The sequence below is a fragment of the Telmatherina bonti genome (assembly GCF_933228915.1).
Source record: "Telmatherina bonti genome assembly, chromosome: 18".
NCBI lineage: Eukaryota > Metazoa > Chordata > Actinopteri > Atheriniformes > Telmatherinidae > Telmatherina > Telmatherina bonti.
The window spans coordinates 27,894,783-27,920,351 of NC_136616.1; the positions used below are offsets into that span (position 1 = coordinate 27,894,783).

Consider the following 25,569-nt stretch of genomic DNA (forward strand, 5'->3'; position numbering starts at 1 on the left):
GAAGAGGCTCACTCGTTACATGGCAGGCACTGATTTGGGATATTTTACTGTTTACAGATTAGACCAAAGAAACAAAGAATGCAGATTTGAGGTATGATTTACCATGACTGTCAACAGCTGATTGATCGAGGAGTCCGAATTGCATTTTTTTCCCCAGAAGTCTTTTTCCTCATTTTGTTCTGGTTGAAATCCTTCATGTTTCTTTCTACTTCTTACTCCACATCATATACAAGAGCATATACCTTTTTAAGTGTCAATTGTGGGTCTGGTTTCAGGCGTAGACTACATATTCCAGACAAATTATTAAAAGTGAGCGTGATCTGCTCAGACTGACACACAGACTGACATGCAAGACTGAGGTAGTTTTTACATCTTGTGGTTCGTTGGATTTGGTACAATCTGATAGTCAAACAATCTTTTGAATAAAGTATTGCCCTCCTTGCATTAAGATTTATGAAAGAAAAATCCAAGTTAGACAACAAAAGAAGGAAAAGTCACTAATGTAGTGACTAATACATGACTACTATTGTTTCCTGCACATCCACATCTTGCCAAACAAACTCGGGTTTGACTGAGAAAGCCTGGAGTAATTGCACTGAAAGTTAAACTTGGGTCAAGTTGCATGAAATAAAACGCAACATGTGTAACAAATCATAAAAAACAATATGTCACCATTCATTACAGCATTTGCTTGTATGTATGAGGCGACTTGTTTACTAAAAAATACTTTGACACTAAATTAAACTGCATTATTACAGAATGATATAAACCTTGAGGTATGTTTCAATTCTAAAAACATGATGAAAACTCAGAATGAGTTTACAAAAATGTAAAGAAAACTGCTTCTTTTATTGAAAAGCTTTTTGCATCTAAGAGTGTTTTATTTTCCCTGTGTTGCTTTTACCAGTGATCAGATTGTATTGTCCCATTTAAACCAGAAACAAATACACTTAAAATGTGTCTGACAGGTTGCATCACCTTCTGCGTTCTACAGACGAAGAAACAGCTTAATTATCCAAAGCTTTGATGGAGAGGGTGGTTAAAAGTTTTATAAAGCAGAGCAGAAATGAAGTATTCTATGAAGAAAAGAACATGCAGAATGCCTGAAACTGAGTTATGATGGAATCTCTGCAAATGCCTTGGCTTTTATTTGATTCCCACACAATAAAATATTCAATGATTCAATATTAACAAATCATAGAAGTATCATCAGGCCTTATACAGTTATTTATTCATTTCCTTTTTGGGAATTATTTGAGCACATTTTTCACATTTCTGATTTCTAACAACGCAGCAACTTGACCTGCAGTAAAAAAAAAAAAAAAATGATAAAGTGACAGAAATAGTAATATTTTAATAGAAATAGTAAAGTTATAAAAGTTAAACCCCTTAAATAGCAAGTTGCCAGTTAGTCATTATAAAAATACAACAACTCAGAACAAATTTTAAAAAGGTGAAGATGAAATAACCAAACAAAGCGAGAGAAAATACATGGTTATTCTTCGTAAACACAAACAAAAGCCATGAAGACAAAGCAAGATGGCAGAGAGCAGCTGAAGGCTGGTACCCAGAGGAGCTTAGTATGGCTGCTGATCCTTTCAAGCAGAACGGAGACAATGAGACGATTAGGCCTGAACTTGTGTTGAGAGTTCCAGTTTAGTGCACCGCCCATCGTTGTCCTCTGAGATGGGACGCGCCCCATCGTTTCCAGTGCCTTATCAACTGACTGATTAGTCTCGGGGATGAAGCGTGGCCTGCTCGCTTGTGTACGTCACTGTCGGTTGCTGATTTTATGGGAATTGATGTTTGCTGTCAGAAAATGTTTTCACTCCCAAAGACAAGGGAGAGAAGAGACTTGAGTTAAGTGGAATAGCTGGACATCAGGGTGGAAACTGAGTCGCAGAAAGACATGAAACACCCAAGAATGTAAAATATATGTTCATATTTTTTGCCACTTATTGTTTAAACAACACTTTCAGGCAAGTCAAAGATTAACCACGTTGTGTCTGAGTGGTTTCTTCCCTGTATATGCAAAAGGAGAGGAACCCATGGAGCAGCATTAGCTGCATTTTTCATAAGAACAGAGCACAAGAAGCTGTTCAGATACTGCATCATCCTCCATGTATTAACACCTGCAAGATAAAATGGAAGTGCAAGGCTTTTCTTTCAAACAACCATAATTACAAAGATATTGAATCATATTTAGATGAAAGTACAACGAAAACAGAGAATACGGCATTGCCCAAAAGGTTTCCACCAATCAACTTTCTCATTCCATCAAGATGAGCTCTGCTTGGTGAATTTCCCAACCAGTTCAGCACTCATTAGTAAGTATATGCCACTGAATGTGTGCGCATACACGTGAGGTAGAGATAAATACTGACCTTTTACACCAAGGTTCAGAACTGTAATAACAGGGAAAATTGCTCACAGCAAATGAAGAACCGTCATCTGTGTGCAAATACACAGAGGCCCTTTGTACCAGTGGTCCAATTAACAGAAAGGTTACAGGGTAGGGAAAATATTGCAACAGTGCAATAGAGGGAATATAGTTGGGCACATTTTTGTAATTCTGAGCCTGTAATTTCAGTCATGATGGGCTGGAATTATTACAAAAGGCTTGCATTCAATGTGCAGGTCAAGCTGTTGAAGCAATTTGTGGACTTACAGTTTCTGTGTGCACATGCAGCTTGTATCAGTAAGAAAAGATTTATGTTAGAATGGTAAATATTTTTCTAGCTCAGGCCTCAAATTAAGCCACAGGAGTGTATGGAAATGTTATCTTCTGCATATTCAGAGGAAAAACCTCAAAAGACTTTCACTTCTAAAGAAAACACTTTTTTTCCAACTTGTGATGCAGCATAACTACAGATCATAGTCAAATTTCCTGCAATTTTTTTCCTTTTTATATAATTTCTACAGTAATAATATTATGTTGCAAATAAATTCTCTGAGACAAAACTCGAGACTGTTGTGAGGAACCTGAAATGAACTGCAGTCAGTTCACACACAAAACGCTACTGTGTGGGTGTTGTGGAATGAAACAAGTGTGTCCGTGTGTGTGAGTCAATAGGAGGCTGGTAGCAGGCTGATGTGACGGAGGAGGAGACAGGCGTACTGTGATGAATGGGGTGTGATGAGATGCACAGCAGACCACCAAGAAAGGCTAAGGCTTAATCATTAGAGCACAATGGATCAAGCCAAAGGCCATACTGATTGCATCTGGGGTGAGTGTGTGTGTGTGTGTGTGTGTGTGTCCCTGCTGTTGTATCATGTAGACACCAAAGAGATTCTGCACTGGTTATGCTTGGGGGGGGGGAAGAGAAGAAGAGGGAAAGAAGAGTGTTTAAATTTATCAAGGATGGGGTGAGTTGCTTCAAAAAACTTCTTTGCATCTGGAGTGACATCAGAAGCCATGTCAACATTTTAACATGCAAGGCAGGCACCACGCCAATGTTTGGCGTGTTTGCTATTTTGGCCAAACAGCAGTTTGAAAGAAGCCATATATGAATCCCATGTAGCCACCTGTCATTACTGCTGATCCACTAGTGGTATCTACACTCCGGATGGAGCTACCGACTCCCATGCACTTTTTACATTGATCTCTCCTTACTGGAATGAGTGTATCTTACATTCATCAAAGACTTCAACAATAAATCTGTTTTGCTAATTTGCAGTGGAGGTCATACTGGAGTTATTGCTGGATAAGATGAGTCACGTATGTTTTAAAATATATGCAAATCAATCATGTAAGCTTATTGTGTCTTTAGTATCGTGCAATACAATTTCAAGAAAAACTGCTGAACTTTGGCAAGTTTTCTCAGTGACATCCCCTAATAATGGCTATTTTGCCATCCATCTTGTATCCTACCTCTACTCTGAGCTCTCTCTCGTCAGCAAAAGTCACACTGATGTTGACTCTTGTCTTATGTCTTGCTCTGTCCTTTTATCACTTTCTTTATCTCTCTTCTTCCAACGATATGCTCTTGTATTTATTTTGAAACAGCTATGTAGCATGTTCAAAATGACCAGTGAGCTGGTATAGTTGCAGCGTCCTCAAAGTAAAGTTTGTAAATGTTCTTTTTTCAGCATCAGGATGTTTGTGGGCAAGCACTGCCCTGGTGTCAAGATTCTGGATGTCACTGTGCTATCAAAGCCTGTCAGAAACAAATGTATAGAAATATATATATATATATATATATATATATATATATATATATATATATATATATATATATCAGAAAATTACAGTGTTACTTTAATCATTTGCTCTGTTTTACCCTTCTATGTACTTATATTTATCTGTGGCCACTAATCAGTAAGAAGACGTATAAAGTGGACATTGTGTCGGAAATGCTATTGAGACACAAGACATAAGCATGCTGAAAAATGGACACTTAATTGTAATTGTACAATTTTGAAAGCTTTTATGGTGAACCTCCAGCATTATGCACTTCAGGCTGATGTAGTCATCTTACGTTCTGTCATGAGATCAAACTGTGCCATTAGCTACCGCTTTAATCACTACAGCTCGACTACATTCAAGCAATGATGAAACAAAGACATGAGAACCATTAGGCCCCTTTAAACTTCAGTCCATGCGAGGTGGCTGCTTGACAGAACAGAGTGATCAAAGAGCATTGTTGAGTGAAGATGATCATACTGATAAAGGCAATGTGAACAATGTGTCCAACTTCATACACTTAGAAACATAAAGCGAAATAAATTCACAGGTGCATCATTTTACTTTCTCCACATATATAATTCAACATCTACATCCAGTAACATAAACTACTCTGCCCAGGGCCAACGTAAGTATAGCCAAGACATCCTGTGGTCCATGCCTAAGTGATGAGCTAATCTTTATGTTTCACACCGACTTAAAGTAGATTTGGTCACTGCATGTGTCAGAGATTTTTCAAAGAAAAGGTAAAAGTCGCACCACCTTCCCCAATATTCTGTGTACAGACAGAGGAACAAGTCAAATACACTGAGTGCTGCCTCTTCTTTCTCTGTCTGAGCTTATTAAACTGGGGCTGTTGGGACCGGCATGAGGTTTGAATACGAGCTGTTCTGCTGTTTGTTCTCCGTCTACACCGAATTCACTCTTTCCTGCAACAGCAAGCAAATACCCACCTCACAGTTCAATATGCTTCCAAAGTGCAGACCAACAAACTTCTACAGCCCCAAAATTAAGCAAACAGACCATGCTCCATGATATTGCCTGTGTCTCCAGTACTTATCCATCACTATATGACAATTATCACAGATATAAAATGTCAAGAAGCTCGGTCCACAGCCTAAAAGCAATCTCTACCTGTAAAAAATAAAAAAAGAGGCTGCAATTACTCCATATTTAGAGCTGAACACCTCCTGCAACCACATCCCCGTCCTCAAATCAAACAGCTATGCCTCTGCTTTCCCTCAGCAGATTAAGTGTGGGCGAGGAACAAAGGAGCAGAGCGAGAACGAGAGAAAAGATGAGTAGGGCTGCTGGGAATAAAAGTAGCCGCCCTGGCCTTTCTTACAACAACATGGTCTTATTAGACTCAATAACAACTCCAAAAACACAAGTACACCTCGCTAACTCACCCCCCCCCCCCCCCCCATCTATCTGCCGCTCTTTCTCCTTCCTGTCTTCGCTCTCTCAGCCTCTTACCTCCAGAGAGCTACTTGTTGCTCAGACAATCTCACTCTTGCTCTCATCGTCCAGCAGCTACTCTGGAGTCTCGCCTCCTCCAAGTCTTTCTCGCATCTCCATTTTCTATGTGAGGTTCCTTTTCTTTTCATCTTTTACTCCTCCCTCTATCTTCATCTACAGCTGGGAAGCATCTTGCGAGGAAAGCATAACTGCAACATTTCTCAAGTCTTGGGAAGAGGCCCAACATATTCAAGCTTCCTGCCTTTGTACTCAGTGGTGGTCTTTTCATTTGTCTTTATCTGTTCCTCATCTCTCCATCACCAGCGTTTGCAGCACTTGCTCTGTAAAATGATAACAAAAACACTTTGTGGTCTACAAATTGGCTGGATGAGGCACTTTTTTCTCAGTGTTATGGATCAATTCCACAAATTGAGTGGATGGGGAAGTGACTAAACATGCAGACGGCCCCCTCTGTCCTGCAAAAATCCCAGTGACAAAGACGACACACAAGGACCATTGTCCTGGTTTTCCCAGTGCTGGCTTCCTCTACTCCTCTCGGTATAGTCCTCTTTATTTTTTTTCCATTTTCCACATCCTTTTCTTTCAGCCTCAAGCCTTTCCAACTCGACTTGACCCTTCTCCTCCTTCCTCTCATTTTCATTTCCCTTTTCGGCATCTTTGTGCTTGAAAAGCAACAGAGCATCCAGTATATGTGTAACCAAAAAAATGCAGCATATCATGAAAATGCTCATATCAGGATCGCTTAATTACTAAAAGAAACAAAAGAAGAACTGGATTTCTCTTTAGACAAATGCCAGCTCCTTATTTCTAAGATATTTCAGACAATTCCCAAACTCCATCATTAGGATTAGTTCTTATTTTACCACTAAATTCTTTCTTGACTAATTTTTGTTCATGAAAATATCAAAGTACAGAAACAAACCCAATACACCACTTAGTACAGGACACTTTTTACAATATATAGAGCAAAACTGTTCACACCAGGAAGGATTTATAAGGAAGGCGGGCCACATTAAAAAATCTTTAAGATCTAAACTATCAAAGCTTAAAACGTGGAAAACTGTCAGGTAAAGCTGTTGTCATTGAAAACTTATGAATATAATCACTAGATGTTTACTCTGTGGGTAGTGAGCCATCACTGAAGCTTCTTCAAAGAAAATTTTTGCAGATGCCCACCAACATTTGATTTTCTACCTGAGTGATATAGCCAGGTCAAGTGATTAGAGCAGTCATGACAAAATTCATCAGTGACTATTAAACACATATCTGAAACGGTCATGCTTGTGATAATGTGATCTAGGAATTATACTTGATCAATTTCAAGACTTTCATAATGTCCATATTTATTAGAGGCTTTTGGTGATCACACGTATTTTTGTTAGAGCGCCAGTGTGTAAAAATGTAAACACCTTGCACACGTGTCCCATCAGGTGAAGATGTTCAGCACGATACATAATTCTGTTTCATTATTGATGCCAATCAGTTTCAAGCATGCCCTGCTCACATTTTTTTTTTAACCAAGATAACTAATTCCATGATGAAATCATGTGACTAGAGGGAGGACATCAACTCCCACCCCACTTGACAGCAGAAATAAATGATGAAATATGAAGAAAATATGACTGACAGAAGCGCATGATCACCTGCTGGTCTGACATCTGTGAAGAGTAACGACTGAAAACCTTTGGAACGTAGCTTTTCCACTGCAGGCTAACAAATTAGTCATCTGCCATTATATATCGCATATAACACTAATGATCTGTCTCAAATGGTAGGAAAAGGTAGCTGCTAGATTACCTGTTTCTTACGTAACACCAAAATAAACTTCACTGTTAAGACTGAAACCTCCACATCGGTCCAGTAGTCTCTGTCCCTCATGAACTGTCTCCAGTAAACGCTACACCGATGTAAACTGTGATGTAATTATAAATAACTCATTAGAAGCTATGAGAACACTCATTTGGATGTGATTGTGATTACACTTTCTATTCTATTCTACAGTCATTTAGTAGACGCTTTTATCCAAAGCGACTTACATACACACTCATAGCCCAATAGGCACATCGGGGGACAACTTACGGTTTGGTGTCTTGCCCAAGGACACTTCGGCACATAGTCAGGGGAAGCCTGGAATCGAACTCCCAACTTTCCAGTTGCAAGTCACCTGCTCTTCCTCCTGAGCTCCAGCTGACTTTTAATAAATACATATTTTACTAAAGTAATACTTGATTTTTGCAAGTAAAAGCCAAATTAGTTGCACACTGTACCTTTAAGGACACCTCCAAACATCATCTGTTAGCTTGTTCAACCTTACCAGTCATGATCAAGGTTATGGGAAGTGCAACTTTGTGTGTATTTAGTACATTTCGTTGAAAAGCAGACACTATGATCTAAAGCAACATATGAATAAGAAGTGCAGAGTATTTTCCTCAATTAGTTTCGAAAAGGTTGTTTTTTTTAATTTTTTTATTTTACTTCAACAGTGTTTTATGGAGTAATCAGAACAGCTGAGCTCTGTGCTGTGCAGCTACCAGCGGGCAGAGAAACAAAACTCAATTTTAAAACTGCACGTTTACTAGCTGAAGCATCTTGCAATGAAAACTGATTCTTCCAGCCTTTGGACAAAAACAGATGTGTTGGTTCTGTTGCACTAGCTCATTCTCCATCCCTCAATGTGGTGCTTTTCCACAAAGTCCATTCAAAATGATGAACTACAATGCATCACATGGTTAAATACCATGTCCTCTGGTTAAAGCAGTCTGAAGGTTTTTTTCTTTCTTTCTTCCTTCCTTGCTTTCCTTCTTTCAGCAGCAATAATGTCTATGTAGGTGCCATAATATGAGGGTAAAAATGGTGGTACCAACAATGGAACAATCACACTCAAAACCAGTCATTCTGATGGATATTAGTAATCTCGCTCATCCTTTTATACCATAAAATTTGAGCATACAAGGCTTTATCTGAAAGCAAACCTTAAACGTGTCACCGGAATAATATGTTTCCCATCTAACCACTGGACAAACAAAGAAGGCACTTCAAGAATGGATGTTAAAATATGAAACACATGCACATGTGAACATGCATTGAGTCATGTGCAGCAGCATGAAGTGTGCCGGTCTGCATATTACTGGACTTACACTCCCCAAACCTGAAGCAGCAAAATCCTAATTACTCCATAGGGGCAAGAAGTACTCATTAAAATGATGGCTGCTCAAATAATGATTTTATTCCAAGTTTTGGAGTTTTGAGAGAAGTGAAATATTTAACTTTGTTAGTCTTTATATCATGTGAAGATCTGTATCGGACCTTTGGGTGTGCCATCACACTTGAGCTGCTATCTCCTCTCTCTGTCTTGTTTTGTTCTTGAATAGGAAAGAAATCTGTAAATAGTACGTTTCTGTTCATATTGTTTTTAATAAACTGTGGATCTCTGTGGATACCTTGTTCCTAGAGATGTCTTACTTTATCTACATATCAATATTATCATCAATATTAACATATAATGAAATTATTAGTATCAGTATTTACTTTTTAATGGTATAGCTTTTACACAATATGCACATATTATGCATCGAACTCTTCAGTTAAGTCTCCTATAACTCAAGATGACTAAATATAAAAGATATCTTGTATAGTTTCCCAGATTTTATTTTTTTTAAAAACTTTTTTTGACAACTCGCTCCAAAAATATTAGTATCAGAATTTAAGAATTGGACAAAATCAGTATATCAAATATCGGTTAAAAAAATATTGAACATCCCTTCTACATACCGTATGTAAAAAGTATTACTCTACAGAGATAATTGTTATGAGCCAGCAGGCATAAAAACATGTCCATTTTAAGGTTTTGTGTTTGCACATATTGTACATATCTATAAATAAAAACAATCAAATATGCCTCAATGCTCCTCCTTACTGCTTTGTCCTGATGAAACCTCTCATTTTCCCCGGTCCACTTAACTCCCTGCCTCTCTGTCCTTACCACTTCCCTCCCTTCTATAACAATCTGGTCATTACTGGGACTGCTGTTCATGCCCAGGTTTCACAGGGTGGAGGGGGGGGAGGTTGTAATTGGGACAGAATGAATATGAGTGTGTTGCTGTCAGTGCAACATTGACTGGGATTTAGGAGCCGGATCCACCTACACCCTTATAAAAAGTATCTGATTAAATCTTGATATGAAAAACACCGTCTAACAGCTACACTTAAATACTTATACACACATATACACACAGATGGTGTGTTTGTCAGCTGATTTTATTTTCTTTTCACAATTTTCACTGTCAAGCTACAGAAGCACTCGAAACTGCAGCATAGCCGCAAACCAGATGATTCTGGACTATATGTGAAAAATCTCCTGCAGTTTTCCAACCATTTCCAGTCAAGTCATGTAAGAACTGAAGATATGAAGTTAACTCTCAGAGGGCAGGAAATGTCCATGACACGCCGATTAGTGCTGAAGCGTTTGCAGGATGTCTTTTTGTTAAGAGGAGGATCATCATTATGTGTTGTGCCAATACATGCAATGTGTCTTTTTTTTTTTTGCATACACATTAGTTTAAACAAGTCTTACATTTATATATAAGTCAATAAATTCCTTCGCCTGTTGATTTTGTAACTTTTACTTCAGATTATACAACAGGTTATGATAGTTTCTTGCTTTGAAACCAGATATTATATTCACTTATCTTAAGATAAAAGGTTTACAATCAAATATGAAATAAATCACATCTCAAGACCTATAACCAGTAAATAGCTGGTAAATAGTATAATCGTAAAATGTGTGGCCTGTTACGGTTTTGCTCGTATTTATTGTTCATGTTTGATTACTGATTTCACCTTTTATGGAACACTCTCCAGCTAACGGCAAAACACATGAGGCGCGTAAAACCACTCGTTATGTTTTGTTTTATGTTGCCTTGCAGTATCTGCATCACCTTGTAGATGTTCTGTATTATTCCATTTGTGAGTTCCAGCAGGAGCAGCAGAGAAACAATAAATTGGGTGTAGAGAATCTCAGCTGTCGTCTCCGTTCAGACACCAGCGTTCCCATTAAGTAACGCTGTCAGCTCTGTCAGTACCCACCACTCGCCATCTCATACATAACAATACCTCCTTAATTGGAATGCTCCCCCAGCAGTTACGAGGCAATCCAGGTGAAAACACAAGCGCGAATAACAAACCCTGAAAAAGCCCTCGCCTGGTAAAATACTTCTGTAACTTGGCAAAGGCAACTTTGCTTAGCGTGTATCAGCATATCTGTGTGTGTGTGTGTGCACAGTGATTGAAAGTGTCCATTGTCCTTGCTTTCTGTTCATGTCGGTGCTGTGTGAACAGTTCCTGTAGTGTGAGCTGTGATCTCTGAGATCAGCCAGGAGGATGGCTACGTTTCACCACGGGCTACATGTGTGAGAGCTGATTCGAGTGGTTGTTAATCTGTAATCAAACAGTTTCACATGCGAGGAGATTTTCCCGTTTGTGCTGTGTCTTACCCCAGCGGGAGTGTGGACTATCAGTGGCAATGTAGCTTTTATGTCCTGACAGTGGATCTGGTGGTGGAGCTGAAAACTGTACTTGTGCTCTGAAGCCTTCAGACTTCTGCTCTGACTGGTTTTCCTACATAGATTCACTGCTTTCACATGGATGCTCTTTTTTCCCTGCAACAAAGCCAATTAAAACGCTGCTGAACCTCTCGGTGTACGAAGTTCTCTTTAACGATGACGGATGAAAGTTTTCCTCTTGTCCCCTCTCCTGTTGTGATTCAGCGTGAACATTTACAGTTTAGTTCCAGAAAAAAACAAATACACGTGCCATAAATTTGTGCAGCTTCTAAACCACAACATATTGTAAGGATTTTTTTTTTTTTTTACATGAATCATTTTGTCCACAACAATGTAGTAGACAACCATATTTTAAACAATAATGTGTTCAAGTCTAGCACATTAGTTTTACTGCCTAACAGATCATTTCTCTTTTGCACCGAAATCCAAACTTAATCCATTAGGTTTTACAGGTTTGCAGACTACACTTGTCACTGTAAAACATGTATTACATAGAGTTAATTCATTTAGAGCAGGCATGTCTGCTTCCTGTCCTCTAGGGCTGCAGTCCTGCTGGTTTTATTTATTTATTTTTTTTCCCGTTAAACCAACTAACTCAAACTAATGTGTCATTAACAGGCTTGACAACAGTCCGAACTTGATAAGAAGCCGTTAAAGAGATCCATTTAATTTTAATCGAGTGAGCTTGAGCAGAAAGATATGTAAAACCTGCTGAACAGCAGATTTTAAGGATTCACGCTGGACGTCCATGATTTACATCAAGTTGAGAAAAAAATTCAACAAAAGCTGCCAGAAAAACCTCTGAGGGCATTCTGAATAAATAAATGTAATATAGTTCCTCATTTGCAGCTGGTACAATATGTAAGAATCACTAACATGTAGTGTTTAGGATGTGGAGAGAAAAGCACAGACATGGACGGTGGCCATCAATGGCCAAAATTCATCCAAACATGAACATGTCTTCAAAGTAAAAGTAAAAGTCACTTTGAGGGGGTCAGTTACCACTGACTGCCAGTTCTCCTTTGTTGGTGCAACTTTTTTTTTTTCTCTCTACAAACTGTATTAACTAAACCTGAACTTATAGTTTATAAGTTGGCAATGCTTCAGTGATATCACTGATCTCCATGCCTGCTGGGAGGTCTTTTCTGCAATACAATTTGACAATTCTAAACTTGATTTGTTTCAATGAGCACTTTTAGGTTTATTGATTTGGATTAAATAGACCCACAAAAGCCGCTGGCTTGCTCGGGGTATTTGCCGAGGTCCAGCAGTTGGAGAGGAACCGAGCCAGCCTTCACTGCTGTGTCCCTCAGTGCCTCATAGCCAATACACATGTCAATAAACATCGCCAAGTTCAAGACCAGGGGAAGAAAAAAGAAAAAGGAAAATAGTCAAGCTTTTTCCAAAGAACTAAACTAGGTGATGGACCACATGGCACTAAAATGCTCTCCCTTTCCCAGTTTCTTTCCTTCTGTACTCTACCTCATGGTACCTTAAAATTCTTTTTTTTTTTTTTTTTTTATCTCCATCTCTTCCTCGGCCTCCCTTCTTTGCCTCCTCTTCACTTTCTCTGCCTTGTCAAAGGGCTTCAAGCTCAATAAAATACTCTGTCAGCGTGCGATGGAGTAGGTGTATTCAACACGATATCGACACAACCTTGACACGACGTGGGTTGAGCACAGAGGTAGCGGCGATGCTTCAGCAGCAAATGACCGACAAGCCCACCGAGAATCAAAGTGATAGAAAAAGACAAGAAACTGAGTCTTAGTAATGTTAAAATAAAGTTGCTTTGACAGTCCCGTTGATCCTTTCCCTACAAATGGCTCGGTTTTGTTCTCTTCTTGGGGTTTTGTGCGCCATTATACTTCAACATGGAGGAGTGTTCTGCGGTCGGCTCTTCTTGACATCTCATTTTGAATGTTCACAAAGTGCCTTTTTCCCAGGTTGTAATGGTTTTCATCTTCCTGTCCAACATTGCTTTTCTGTCTTTTTTCTTTTCTAATTTTTTTTTTTTTTTTTTAACAAGGAGGACTACTCAGCCCAGTCCTCTTGTCGACATATTATATTCAACATCCCGTTTATAAGGTGGTTTTCTATGTAGTTATTTTTCCATGTTGATTTCCTACACGCCTCATCTCCTTCTGTTTGCATAATTTGGATATTCTGCTGTGAGAATGCATGTTGGGCAGTATACTGAATGTTAAACAGAATTCATGGTGAAAGTCAACCAGGAATTGTACAGACTTAGCAGGCGATTTTCTACGGATGTTCTGAATTATTCAAAAAAGCTTTTTTCTTTATTAAAAAAAAAAAAAAAAAAGGTTCTAGGCAGCCATTCTGTTTTGTAAAATAAAGTACTCCGAGTGAGTAATATGGAGGAAGTGTGTCGGAGTGAAAAAAGGAAGGCTGCATTGCCCACAGGCCTGCAACTGTTAGCAGCGTATAACCAGGGTCGAAACACTTCATAATACAGAAAGATGTTGAGCGGCAAATTAGTTAAAACATGTTGAGGTAGGAAAAAACGGAGACAAAACTCTGACTATGCCTACAATTTCAGTATCACTGAAGGTCTTATCCTGTTTTTTTTTTTTTAAACATTTTTCTTCATCTATCCACAGTCTGCTCTTCAAAGGCCACTCAGAGCCTCTCCTAATATTTTATTACCAGTAATCTTTTGAAATTAACATCTTTAACCAATAACAATAGCAGCCAAATGACATAATATACATCTTCCTTGTGAAAACTGGATGACATCTGAGCTATTTTCTGCTATTACTGCCAGCGACATTTTCAATTAAGAGACATTAATTCAGAGCTGATTCAGTGAAGTGTGCTCACTCATGCAGCCAGTGGAGAACAACTTTCTGCGGAGACACTGTTACAGGCTGTTTATCAGCAGATTAATGCAAAGCTATTGTTGCGCTTTGAGCATTCGGCGATCAACGGGGACAATGCATTTCACGCATAAACATTTACAAGCATTTAAATAGTACTCATTTTGAAGACTGCGTACCATGATAGATCATTTGTTTAGAAGTAAAAGCTGAAGCTGTGAATACATTAACCTGGCCACTGTTATATTGTGATTTCTTATTGTTCATCTATAATAATAGAAGACATCATGTGGTAAGACTGGTAGGGCCACAGAGGGTGTAGAAGCAATCAGTTTAATGGGTCTTTGTTCTTCCTTTTCCACATAAAGCACTGTAGAGTTGTTACATAAATGTTCAGGAATACCGATTGCTTTATTCTGTCAGACTGACTGCATCGAGTTTCACTGTACTGCAGGCAGATTTTGAATTATTCAGAAGTGTTTCTTGTGACCTCTGAAAGACAGATGACCTGCCGAAAACAGGATGAAACAGATATATAAACCAGAAAAGTGGCTGGATGCTGCCTGTGATGAGCAGTGAGTGCAGTGGTTTGGACTAAAGTAAATACTTGTTGGTTGTAGTCCTAAGTGGAATCTGCAGGACTGTTTGGTCTCCTCCCAAAGTCCAAAGGCAAGCAAGCATGCACAGTTACCCTATCTTTACTCACCAAGTGCTTCTGTCAAACAACTTATGAGTGAAGACGTACAGAAGGGAAACATCAGGTTTATATTTTGGCCAACATGTCTGGAAAACTTGCCACCTTCTGGGGGGAAATGGGAACTGTGTACCTCATGAAGTACAGCCACACCAGTTCCTCTTTCTCGCCCTTGTTCTCTCTGAGATACAAGTATGGTTAAATTTTAGTGAACTGACTAACTGGTTGTAGCAATAAGACATGGCAACATCAAATAATTCAAATACTACTCTGTAGTGAATCGTCGTACAGAAGTATTTAGGTTCCCGTATGGTGGTTTGAATGTTGGTGAAGAGAAGTCAGAGCACAAACAGACACAAGACTAGCGCTTTAGACACCTGAATAACTGTTTATTTTTACTGTCATTTGTTCGATCTTGAAACTTAGCATCATAACTAGACATTATTCAGGTTTAAGCAACACAGTTACTAGCTAGGTTTACGTAATTTGACTGGTCAGTTTTCATCCACACTTTCCCAGCACCTTTTTGTTTCGACAAAACATTTCTCAATGCATTTCTTTTTCTCCCATTAAGATTCTTACAGAGAGCATGCAAATTTCCACTTTATACATACAGCACTTTTTTCTCTACAATCACAGCAGGAATATCTGGAGCTATGTGGGAGTAAATGAGTTTCCCTAAGACAATTTGACACACAGACATGCTTGGGATTGAATCATCAACCATTTGATTGAAGTGCAACCAGCGTACTCACCTTTTGCCAATGAGCAACATCCAAGATTGTCAGGTTTGAAATATACAGATTAACCATAACAAGTCAACTTTAGTGTTTATTTGGGATGGCAGGGATCCTTACAAAATGTGAATAATGCCATCAAAGTGATAACAGGTGATTTATCTTAGTCTTTGCTCTTTGATGAACTGGATACCTGCCCAGGAAAGCCTCTGTATCTAAACCAAGCCCTTTACAGAAAACTGCAGGTATAGCAGATGGATAGATGGATTATTGTTGAGTTGAAGTACAGGTGGACTCCAGGACTGTGATATTTAATCAGAGAGGCCAGTAGAGCCCAGACTGTACTGGTTTAAATTTTGAAAGATATATCTGGTTATGACAGTGTATAAGCTTTGGTAAAGACTAATCAGGGGAAACGCCACGAGTTGAATCTCTGGCGTTGCCGAGGTGGCATTTATGCAAAAGGCAGGGAGTATTCTGAATACAGAATAACTCCAGATATTAAAGTAGTGTTGCTGGTCCAGATATTCATGCTGATGTCCACTAATCAGGACTGGCCAACTCAGTCCTGCAAGATGGCACAACACAAAAAAACAGCCACCAGATTTGTCCATTTCTGGCCATGTTATAATAATCGATGGAGACATTTTACTTTCTTATCAGCTGCTCTCAGGTTTCCTTTCAAAGAGATACTGATCTGTAGGAGATGATGTCTGTAATTTAAGCAATATATTGATTTTTAGTCTCATGTAAAGGTCAGTAAAGAACATTTATCTACAGCAGAAATATTTTGCTTGCAACTTTAAAACTGTGTTGGAATCAGTGCATTGGAGTTTAAATTTGATCAGTCAACATTTTATATATTTTCTCAATCAAAAATGAACCATTTATGACCAATTAAACCCAAAATTTACTTTCTTTTTCAACAGGTGAGAACAAAAAATGTGTCTGCTCTTATGATACTAAATCTACACACTTAAATATTGTATAACAGGTACGATTCATATGACGTTTCTTTCAGTGACAAACCCACCAATATAGATCATCTGGATTTTGTTTATCCTCAAGTTTATAGAAAGTTTTAGTCTAGACGTTTTAGCTCTTTTTTTTTTTTTTTTTTTTTTTTTTGGCTTATGGTTTGGTTGCCATTGCTTTTTATAGACAAGTTCTGGTCAATTCACTTTAATTTTCCGGCCTCAACTGGGTCGTAGCAGACATGTAGCGCATTAGGCTGCTAGGTGAGCCATTTTCAGCAGCTGGAGATCAGATGTTATTTTTCAGAGAGACAAATAGACTAAAAAGATCAAACGACTGCTAGAGTCCTAAAATACTTTTTAAAAACTTATCAGGAGAAATGATGCATGCAGAATATTAGAATTATCGGGATGAATCTAAACCTTTTACTGCTTTGATTATTTATACGACTTAACTGTAACCTAATTCATAGATTGTTTTACAGCCTTATAATTGTTATGGTATTTAATATTGCGGGTGTCCTTGAACGTTGCACGTAGTACCACCCCTTGCCTACAGGTGCTGGAGGATTGGTATGTGGATTTAATAAAGTGAAACACGGAATATGGCTGAAGACTGGCTGCGTGCATTTATTAAACTCAACGAGTAAATAGAATATTACATTGTGTCAGAAACCAAAACTTACAGCAGTTCCGACCGTTTCCAAGATGGATTCACCAAGCGTGCCGACGCTGCGCATGGAGTGGTACTCCCCTAATCTACCCGACGCATGGCGGCGATTTATACAGCATGTGAAGCTAATGTTCTCCGGACCGCTGCGCGACAACAACGAGGACACCCAATGTAGCTACCTCTTTTATGGGTAGGCGAGAGAGGCAGAGATGTTTATAACATGTGGAACCTGACAGCCAAGGAAGAGAAGAAGCAGAGTAGATAGAATATTACAATAACTAATCATGAAGAAGATGCATCTATTATCCGAAAAAGCTTGAGTCAATTCACCATAAAATCTAGATGTCCCATGTCTGAAGAACTGCATTTAAAAAAGTGATAATCTAGCAGGCCACTAAGTCATTTCAGACATTACCATAACAAAGCTGACACTTGTCACTGTGGTCCATCTTTCTTTTGGTGACTCATGTCAGAGTAAGGAAACCTAAAATCAATTTGGTGCCCTACAAATGATGGCATCTCAGTTCACTGGCTGTAGATTAGCAGAATCTAATGGAGCGCTTAATAATTCATAATAATTCTACTCAAAAGCTAACTCCAATAGCAACACCCATTCTCTCTGTTTTCCTATTTTTAGAGCAGCATAAGCTGCCATTAGATGAATGTTTAGTTGACACCACTGCCCCATGCGTGTTTAATTCCATATTTTACATTATGGAATATATAATTTTCATATTCTTGTTCAACTTCATACTAGAGCAGAAAATTATATAGAGAATATCGGCGTAATATCAGTTAAATGGAAGGATTTAGATCTTTTTTGTAGTCGGCATAGGACGATTAGCACAGTGATAATATGAGGGCTGCATCCTGGAGAATGTCTGTTTTGTGCATATTTAGTAACTAGCCCAGATGCACATTTTGTTATTCTCCTGTCATCTTTCTCCCCAGAAAAGGGTCGCCACAGGGAATCACCAGCTTCAAACTACCGAGCCAGTATGGAAGCCCCATTCGCACGGTTGTACTTTGCACATTTTACATCAGATGCCCTTCCTGATGCAACCCTCTGCATTTGTCCTGGCTTGGGACCAGCCCACAGAGAACACTTGTGTCCCTATCGGGGCTGCAACCAGGATGCACATGTGCAGAAGTAGAATACATCCCTGGCTAATAAACCTGATAGCAACATAATGCACTGATGATTTGTTCTTTTTTTGTGTAGCCACAATTTATATTATACTCTTTGTCAAAAGAACTAAGAAAAAACATTTAGAACTTAATAAAAATTTACATTAAATACATTTTTTTTTTTTTTTGTACTTTCCACACTTTGAGCCCTAAAGTCCCAAAATTAAAAAAGTATTTGAACAAGAGCTTTGGTTGGTGCCACTTTTATTCCCACCTGATACTAAGTGGAAACAATAATTTGAATTTATTGCAGGTTAATTATGTTTTAATAGCTAATTCCTGCACTGCCCAAAAACCAACATTTAATGCAAATTCTACTTCCATCCGTCCGTTTCAGTCGGGTGTTGACTGAGCATTTGCTTCCCTGTTTGTGTGTGTCTTACTAGATATCTCTGCATGCGTGTGTGAAGTGTGTGAGCATGTCAGAGAGAGGTGATATTGTTTCTGGCAGAAATATGTTGCAGGTTTGGGGCTCAGGTGGTTCTGGTTTGTCTCTGATCAGAGCAGACACACAGCATGGCAGAGAAACACACCGGCTCCGTCTCTTTCTTGATTTAGCTCAATCTCACTCTAGTTTCTAATCCCCTTCGTCTTTCACCCTGCACTCACACACTCATGTGGCGAGCTGTGGCGTATGCTCTATCAATCTTCCTGAACATTGATCCCGGGCGGCAGCGTGGTTCTATGGCCTCTGCTTTCTCACACCGGAAGCAGAGTCAGAAGAAGAGGCAGAAGCTGTGTTTGAATAAAGCCATCTGGAAAAGACAAGTGTGCCCCAGTAGCACAGTAAACTATACATATTTATGTCTCTTTTACCTGCATTTACAACCTTCCTGAGCAGCTTTTTGTATGGTTTAGAATATACTGCTTCAAAGACTGCAAATGTGAAAAGGAATGGGGACAAAATGGTGGACAACAGCTGAACTGCCTGCCGTTTATAGAGACAAAAGCTGGTTACATATTCACATTGTTAAAACTGTTGCACATTATGTAGTTAGAAAACAAGTAAGAAATCTGAGGAGAGTTTTTTTTTCTTGCTTAATGAAAATTACACTGTGTTCTTACTGAATCTGGTAGCGAATAGTAAAATCTTTATTTGTGCAGCAATTCAGCAGAGCAGCAGCTTGGAATCAGAGGCTATAGATCACAGCTGTGAGTGTGTGCATGAGCCGATTCCACCAGGGAATTACTGAAAACCACTGCTCACCGTGTTGTATTTTTACACAATGTAGCCTGTGTAGCAGTCCTGCTTTTTACACTGCATTGTTTGCAGGGTAATAATGCACCTTTCTGCATGTAAATAAGCAATTGTTTTGAAAGAAAAATCTAATTCTCCTGGGTTGAAACACTGGGACTATTTTTCACTATGCTGAACCCCTTTTAGTTGCTCTTTTATAGCCTTCTAGAGTGACAACCAGCAGAGTCTTAGCCACAGAAAAAGGATAGTAGATATGAATAACCTTATGGCATTTTACATATTGATTTTTATACTTGTACTGTATTGTAGGCTTTTAAGTGTTTTTTTAGGTATATTTCATGCTTTGAGGTTTCTCAAGCAAAATAATAGTCCTTCAATGCCAAATATGCAAATACTATATAATCTGTAAAGGTCGGGGAAGCATTTCCCCCGACAGTCAGATTTCTAAAATTGCACAGTGTCCACCAAGCATTAGTGAAACCTAAGATACAGCATCTATGCTGTCATGAAGGAATATAATTAAAGATAAAGAAAAAATAATGCATCTGTGCAGCTTTGTGCTTGGATATAATATTAATATAGTAAATCCCTCTTTATTATGATAAGTTATCTTCATTAGGGGGACCAGGGGGCACAAGCCTTTCTAAAATCCTGGATACGGCCCTGGCTACCAGGTTAACAGAAGGTTTCCAGGGAATAATTTTTTACCTATTACCTACCTATTTTACCTTCTGCACTAAACAACACTTATCTGCACCATAAACAAAAGAATAGTTTTCCTTTATTCATGTCTGTTTATCTTAAAATGTGCAAAGATTTATCAGCTGTACATATTATCTATTCCAGCATGGGATACGGGTATGAAATTAGATGAGACTAGAAATCAGAAGTCAATTGAGGGTAACTGTACTTTGTGATGGAGGATGAAAGGAAAGGCATACAGTATATAAAAAAGGAGGTTGGGGGGCATCTTACTTGGGATTAACTGTTTCAAGCGCTTTGCTGACTGTGGCAGCTCAAAAAGTTGTGTCTGTGCCAGTGTCTTTGATCACCAAGAAAATCCCCTCATGTCAAACTTCCTCCGACTCCCAACTTCAAAAAAATACCCCAAATCAAAGAGCATCACGCAGCAAGAAAAAGATTCACCTGCATAACCCTTAAAAATAGCATTGGGAGAAATATGTTGCAAAATCTCACCAGTCACTTTTTCCTCAGAGAAACAAGTCCAAAAGAAGGAAAACTGGGGGGACGGAGGGGACAGAGATGAAAGCGTGGCTAAAATTGCCTCAACAATGTGAGTGCTGCAGGTAACAGGGAAATGAAAGGTAGACTGGGAGTTTTGTGCCCTTATTCCAGCAGCCAATGAGACCTATATCTTCTAAAGTGGGGCACAAGCGTCCTTGGATGTCCCCCTTTTTATTTTTCCTCTTACTAGATTTGATGTTATGATCATTGATTTGGAATACGGATGGCTTAATATATGTGTAGCTCCTTATTCAATACCAATTTTATCCTTGAGCGAGAAGCTGAGGCGCTATAATAATGCCTCATTGTGTGAGCTGGTTGCAAGGGGGCTTTGTTGCTCAAATTCTTGACAACAATTTCGTTTCAGGGACAATACTGTTAGCTGGCCAATGTATTTTCAAGGGCACAGTGGTGATGATGGTGTCCGAGCTCCTTTTGTCATTTAAGAGCGAGATAAGCACCTCTGGAAAGCACTGTGGATGGCTTTATAATGGCTGTCCATGTTTTATTAGCCAGGCTTGCTCAACCAAGGTTACATAATGCTAATGATTTGTATTCAAAACACTTTTTCCTTTAATTGCAGTGGTAAGCACATACATTTGCAGCAACACATTGGTATGCATCTCATATCCAAAGTCCCACCTAAAGATGTTTGATTTTTGTGCAAACGTGTGTGTGTGTGTACGTATGTGTGTCTGTGTGTGCTCTCCTCTACTGTGTGTGTACACATCCCCCAAAAAGAATTCAAAACAAGAAAAAAGGAAAAACATGCAACAAAAATACCTTCGTCTCGAGGCTTGTTCATTGAAGATTCATCAGTTTTTTTTGTGAGCGGACCTAGGGTTAAGAAAAAAAGGGGGGAAAAAGAGAAAAGAGAAAATTCAAAAAAGATTACTGGCAAAAACCGAAAAAAAGAATATCAAAAAAAGAAAAGAAGCAAGAGCAAAAAGGACAAATCAGCAAGAGTTCATGTTTGCTTATTGTGTGTTTTTCTTTCTTTTAAAAAGAGTACAAAAACAAAAAGCATCACAGACACAGATTTTATCACAAGAAAAGACACAAGATCAAAGAAAGCGGTTTCGGATGTGGTTTCCTTTTATTCCCCTACAGAAGAAAATGGCTGCCACTGTTTACGACCCCATTGTTTCGCTCTCTCTCTCTCTACTTAAAAACCTTGTTTGTTCACTCACTCTACCTTCCTATGAGCTAATTGCTTGGTGGGAGGGCAAAAGTGAATGGAAAATAATGGTCTCAGTGGTTTGAAGAACAGGACCAGCCATTTCTCACAAATTTTAAGACAAAATAGAAACACGTTTCGAAAGATTTTGTGGTCTTTTTGTTTTTGTTCGTTTGTTTCATTTGTTTTTTTAAAAAAAAGGGGGAGCACACCGGTAGAGGAAGAATGGCAGGTTTAGGTCCTGATCCTTAAATGTCAAGATTTAAACACTGACATCTCAGCAGTTAAAGCACACAGGACAACATTAGTTAATAAAACCTTTAAAAAAAAAAAAGAAAAAAAAAAAAAAAAAAAAAAAGACACACTGGACACAAAGACACCTTTAATAGACGGTCTGCACAGACACAATGACCTTGCAAGGGTAAAAATAAAAAGCATGTTAATCATGTTTCAGGTGAAATGAGGAACAGGTGTTTCAGTATTTGAGTGTGTGAGTGTGTGTGTATTGTCATTATTTAGTTAAACCAGAGCGCTATTCCCCAGGCGTGTAAATAATTACATAGCACAACAGCAGCACGTCAATTTGAAATGACAAGTAAGCGTGACGCTAATTGCACAGAGGAGTGCAGGTAAAAGGTGAGTGTAATTTGATCCCCATCTGCCCACTGGCTGTTTGGTGGTTAATTAAATATATTTTTAAAAAAAAGAAGTGTCTGAGGGAAAGGAAGAAGGAACTCCCTCTTTCACTTCATCCGTCACCTTTTCTTCTCTTTAAATAAACATTGTGGGTATTTCTTTTTAAACCACATCTGTCATTTAGTGTCCCTTGACCTCTTTTTCACAAACAAAAAGTTAAAAAAAAAAAAAAAAAAAAAAAAAAAGGCTTCAAAATCAGTTTTTATGACTAGCGCCTCTTATCCACCTGTTGCCGGTTCTGCCCGGCTGCGATTATCATGTACAGATGTCACAGCAAAGAATCAAACACACCTTTTAGTTTTTACTGACAGTACATTTTGTATACCGTTGGCCCCATCAAGCAGATGGTAAACACTGATTGAAAAAAAAACCTTAACCTTAGAAACCCACAGGGTGAACACTGCAACATAAATACTTCACCTTTCATCACTTGTGCTTTCATCTGGTAAAATATAAGTTTGAGCTTTGACAGTCAAATTCTTTGATGAATATGTGAAAATGTACAGTAATGCAGAGTACCTAGGAGTTTCTTCTCGACTGGAATAAAAACCTAGCCTGTATACACAGCAAGATGGATGAAGAGCTGCAGAATACATGTTAACAATTATACATATCTAGTATGTGCTTTTAGCGTCTAAAAAGGTGCTAGATCTAGAACACATGGTTTCACATGAATGCACACACTGACATGTTACATTAACTTATAAACAATCTTCAGGGATCTTTTTACAGGATCTTAAACGCAGAATATTTTACACACATTTAATGTTTAATTTCATTTGCTGCTTGTTTTTGAAGCCATCGTGTTGACGATTAAGTGTTTTTAAATTGTCTATGTTGTGTAAAACATCCTCTAAATCACAGGATTTGCCATAAAACTGATAAAGAGAGTTGGTTTGTAGGAATTCTGGGGAAATAAACAAAAATGAGGGCAATAAATATGCAATCAGTTCACTTTTCACCACTTATTAATAACACTTAAGTAAAATGACAATGTATTTCAGTATTTTTGCATTCCTGGAGACCCCACAGTTAGCACATTCACATTGCATTTGTGGGATGAGCAGCAGAGTTGTGTGTTTGGGTTGGGCCCATGAAAACCTTGTCAAGTCTTTCTACCAATCAGATTATTCCACTGTCGACCCTTATTGTGAGCTTCAAGTGTTGACATCAGGTGTCTGATTAGTACCTGGACATGTCTTTGAATTGTATTTCATGCAATGATATTTAATTCCAAATCATTTATCACCTGACTCTCCGTTTAAACATGTGAAGGTAAGTACTTAAATAACTGTTTCCTTCATAAGTTATATTTCTGAAGTTTAAGTTGGAAGTTTGAGTTGAATATTGAGTTGTTTTTGTTGAACAATTAAAAAAAGCATCATGTTGTTAACCCTGTAAACCAACAGAAAAATAATTATCTTAAGGCCCACTTGCCTGCTTTTTAAGGAACATTTTAATGCTAAAAGAAAACCATTACTCTTTTTCAAACAAAAATGAAGGAGTACAGTAGGGAGGTGGGTAGTGTCAGGGCCCAGAAAAAAGTGTAAAAAGTGATATTTATTGACATCTGAGGTGGTCTGCGATGATATCCAACCATTTGTCTTCACTCTGTACGCCCCAGACTTCCAGTACAACTTAAGAGTCCTGTCATCTGCAGAAATACTCTGATTACTCTGCAGTTGTCGGATGTATCAGTGATGGACAAGAAGCAGAGTACAGATAACTGATTAGTCAATTTGTGAGCTGCTGCAGAAACAAGCACCCCATCTTGAACAGAAACAATATAAAGAAGATGATTGTTGACTCCAGGAGGAACAGAAGGAAACAAAACAGTGTTTACATCCTGGTAGAAGAGGTGGAGGAAAACAAGTACATCAGAGTCCTCTGGACAACAAACTGGACTGGAAATGTAACACAGAAGCATCTAAAAACAAAGGACAGAGCAGACTCTACTTCTAAAACGCCTGAGATCGTTCACTATGTGCAGCAAGATGTTGCATTTCTTCTATAACTCTGCTGTGGAAAGTGAAGTCAGCTTTGCAGTATCTATCAGTGCAGCAGCATCAGAGCCAGAGACGTGGAGAAACAGAAAAAACTGACCAAGAAAGCTGGTTCTGTGTTGGGGACAACTCTGGAGCTGATTGTCCTGAGAAGAATGCTGCACAAGCTGCTGAACACAGAGGAAAAGTCCTCATATCCTCTCCTCAACAGAGAAGAAATAACAGTGTGCTCACTGTGAGACTTCATCAAGTTATTTATTGTTCTAGTAGGTCTTAAAAAAAGATTTACCAAATTTACTTTAATTTAATTTTCATTTCATTCCACATATTTGTAAACAGAAGAGGAACATCTGACTGGTTTGATTCAAGCTCTGTGGCACATAAATATGGGTGGTTTCTCTGACATTTCAAAACCAATTTAACCCAATTTCAGCTAAACAAATTATCAATTTAATATAAAGTCAAACATAATGAACCAAGTTTCTCTCTTTATGAATCTTTGTATGACTGAAATATTAATTCTAATCATTAGAACAAACTCCAGACAGACAGAAGTTGATCTTTGCCTTCCTAGTAACGTTCAGTAAAGGATGAAAACAAAGATCCAGTAAAAATATGACTTTTCCTTTTGTAAAAGGTTTAGAAATGATAATATATCACCTTCCCCCATCCAGCACTGAACATGCTACGAAATAGTATTTCACACCAGTTATTTACACTCTCCTCTGAGTGAAAAAGTTTCCGTTTTTCTCTCCTCTTCGCTTTATTCTGTGTCTGTACTGCAGGCCGACTTTGAAGCTGCTTATATAAGGCATCACAGTAGCTTCACTACTCCCGACGGCCAAACACACACACACACACAAACGCCACACTTACTCAGTTCTTAACAGTAAGCACATGCAAAGCAGACACATGATGCACACAGGC

At 38.5% G+C, this 25,569-nt stretch overlaps 1 protein-coding gene across 2 annotated transcripts in view; it reads right to left on the reverse strand.

Annotated features, from left to right (window-relative positions):
* Positions 1 to 25,569, reverse strand: part of nlgn2a (neuroligin 2a) — a gene marked incomplete at both ends in the record, with an annotated part of 128,469 nt that overhangs the window by 75,178 nt on the left and 27,722 nt on the right. Inside the window, one exon of one of the 2 annotated variants that reach the window (XM_079257297.1) lies at positions 21,550 to 21,603. The exons of the other annotated variant lie outside the window; for it this stretch is intronic. Within the exon in view, the coding sequence (XP_079113423.1) occupies positions 21,550 to 21,603 (54 nt within the window). The remainder of the gene's footprint in view (positions 1 to 21,549; positions 21,604 to 25,569) is intronic. 2 annotated transcript variants of the gene reach the window in all.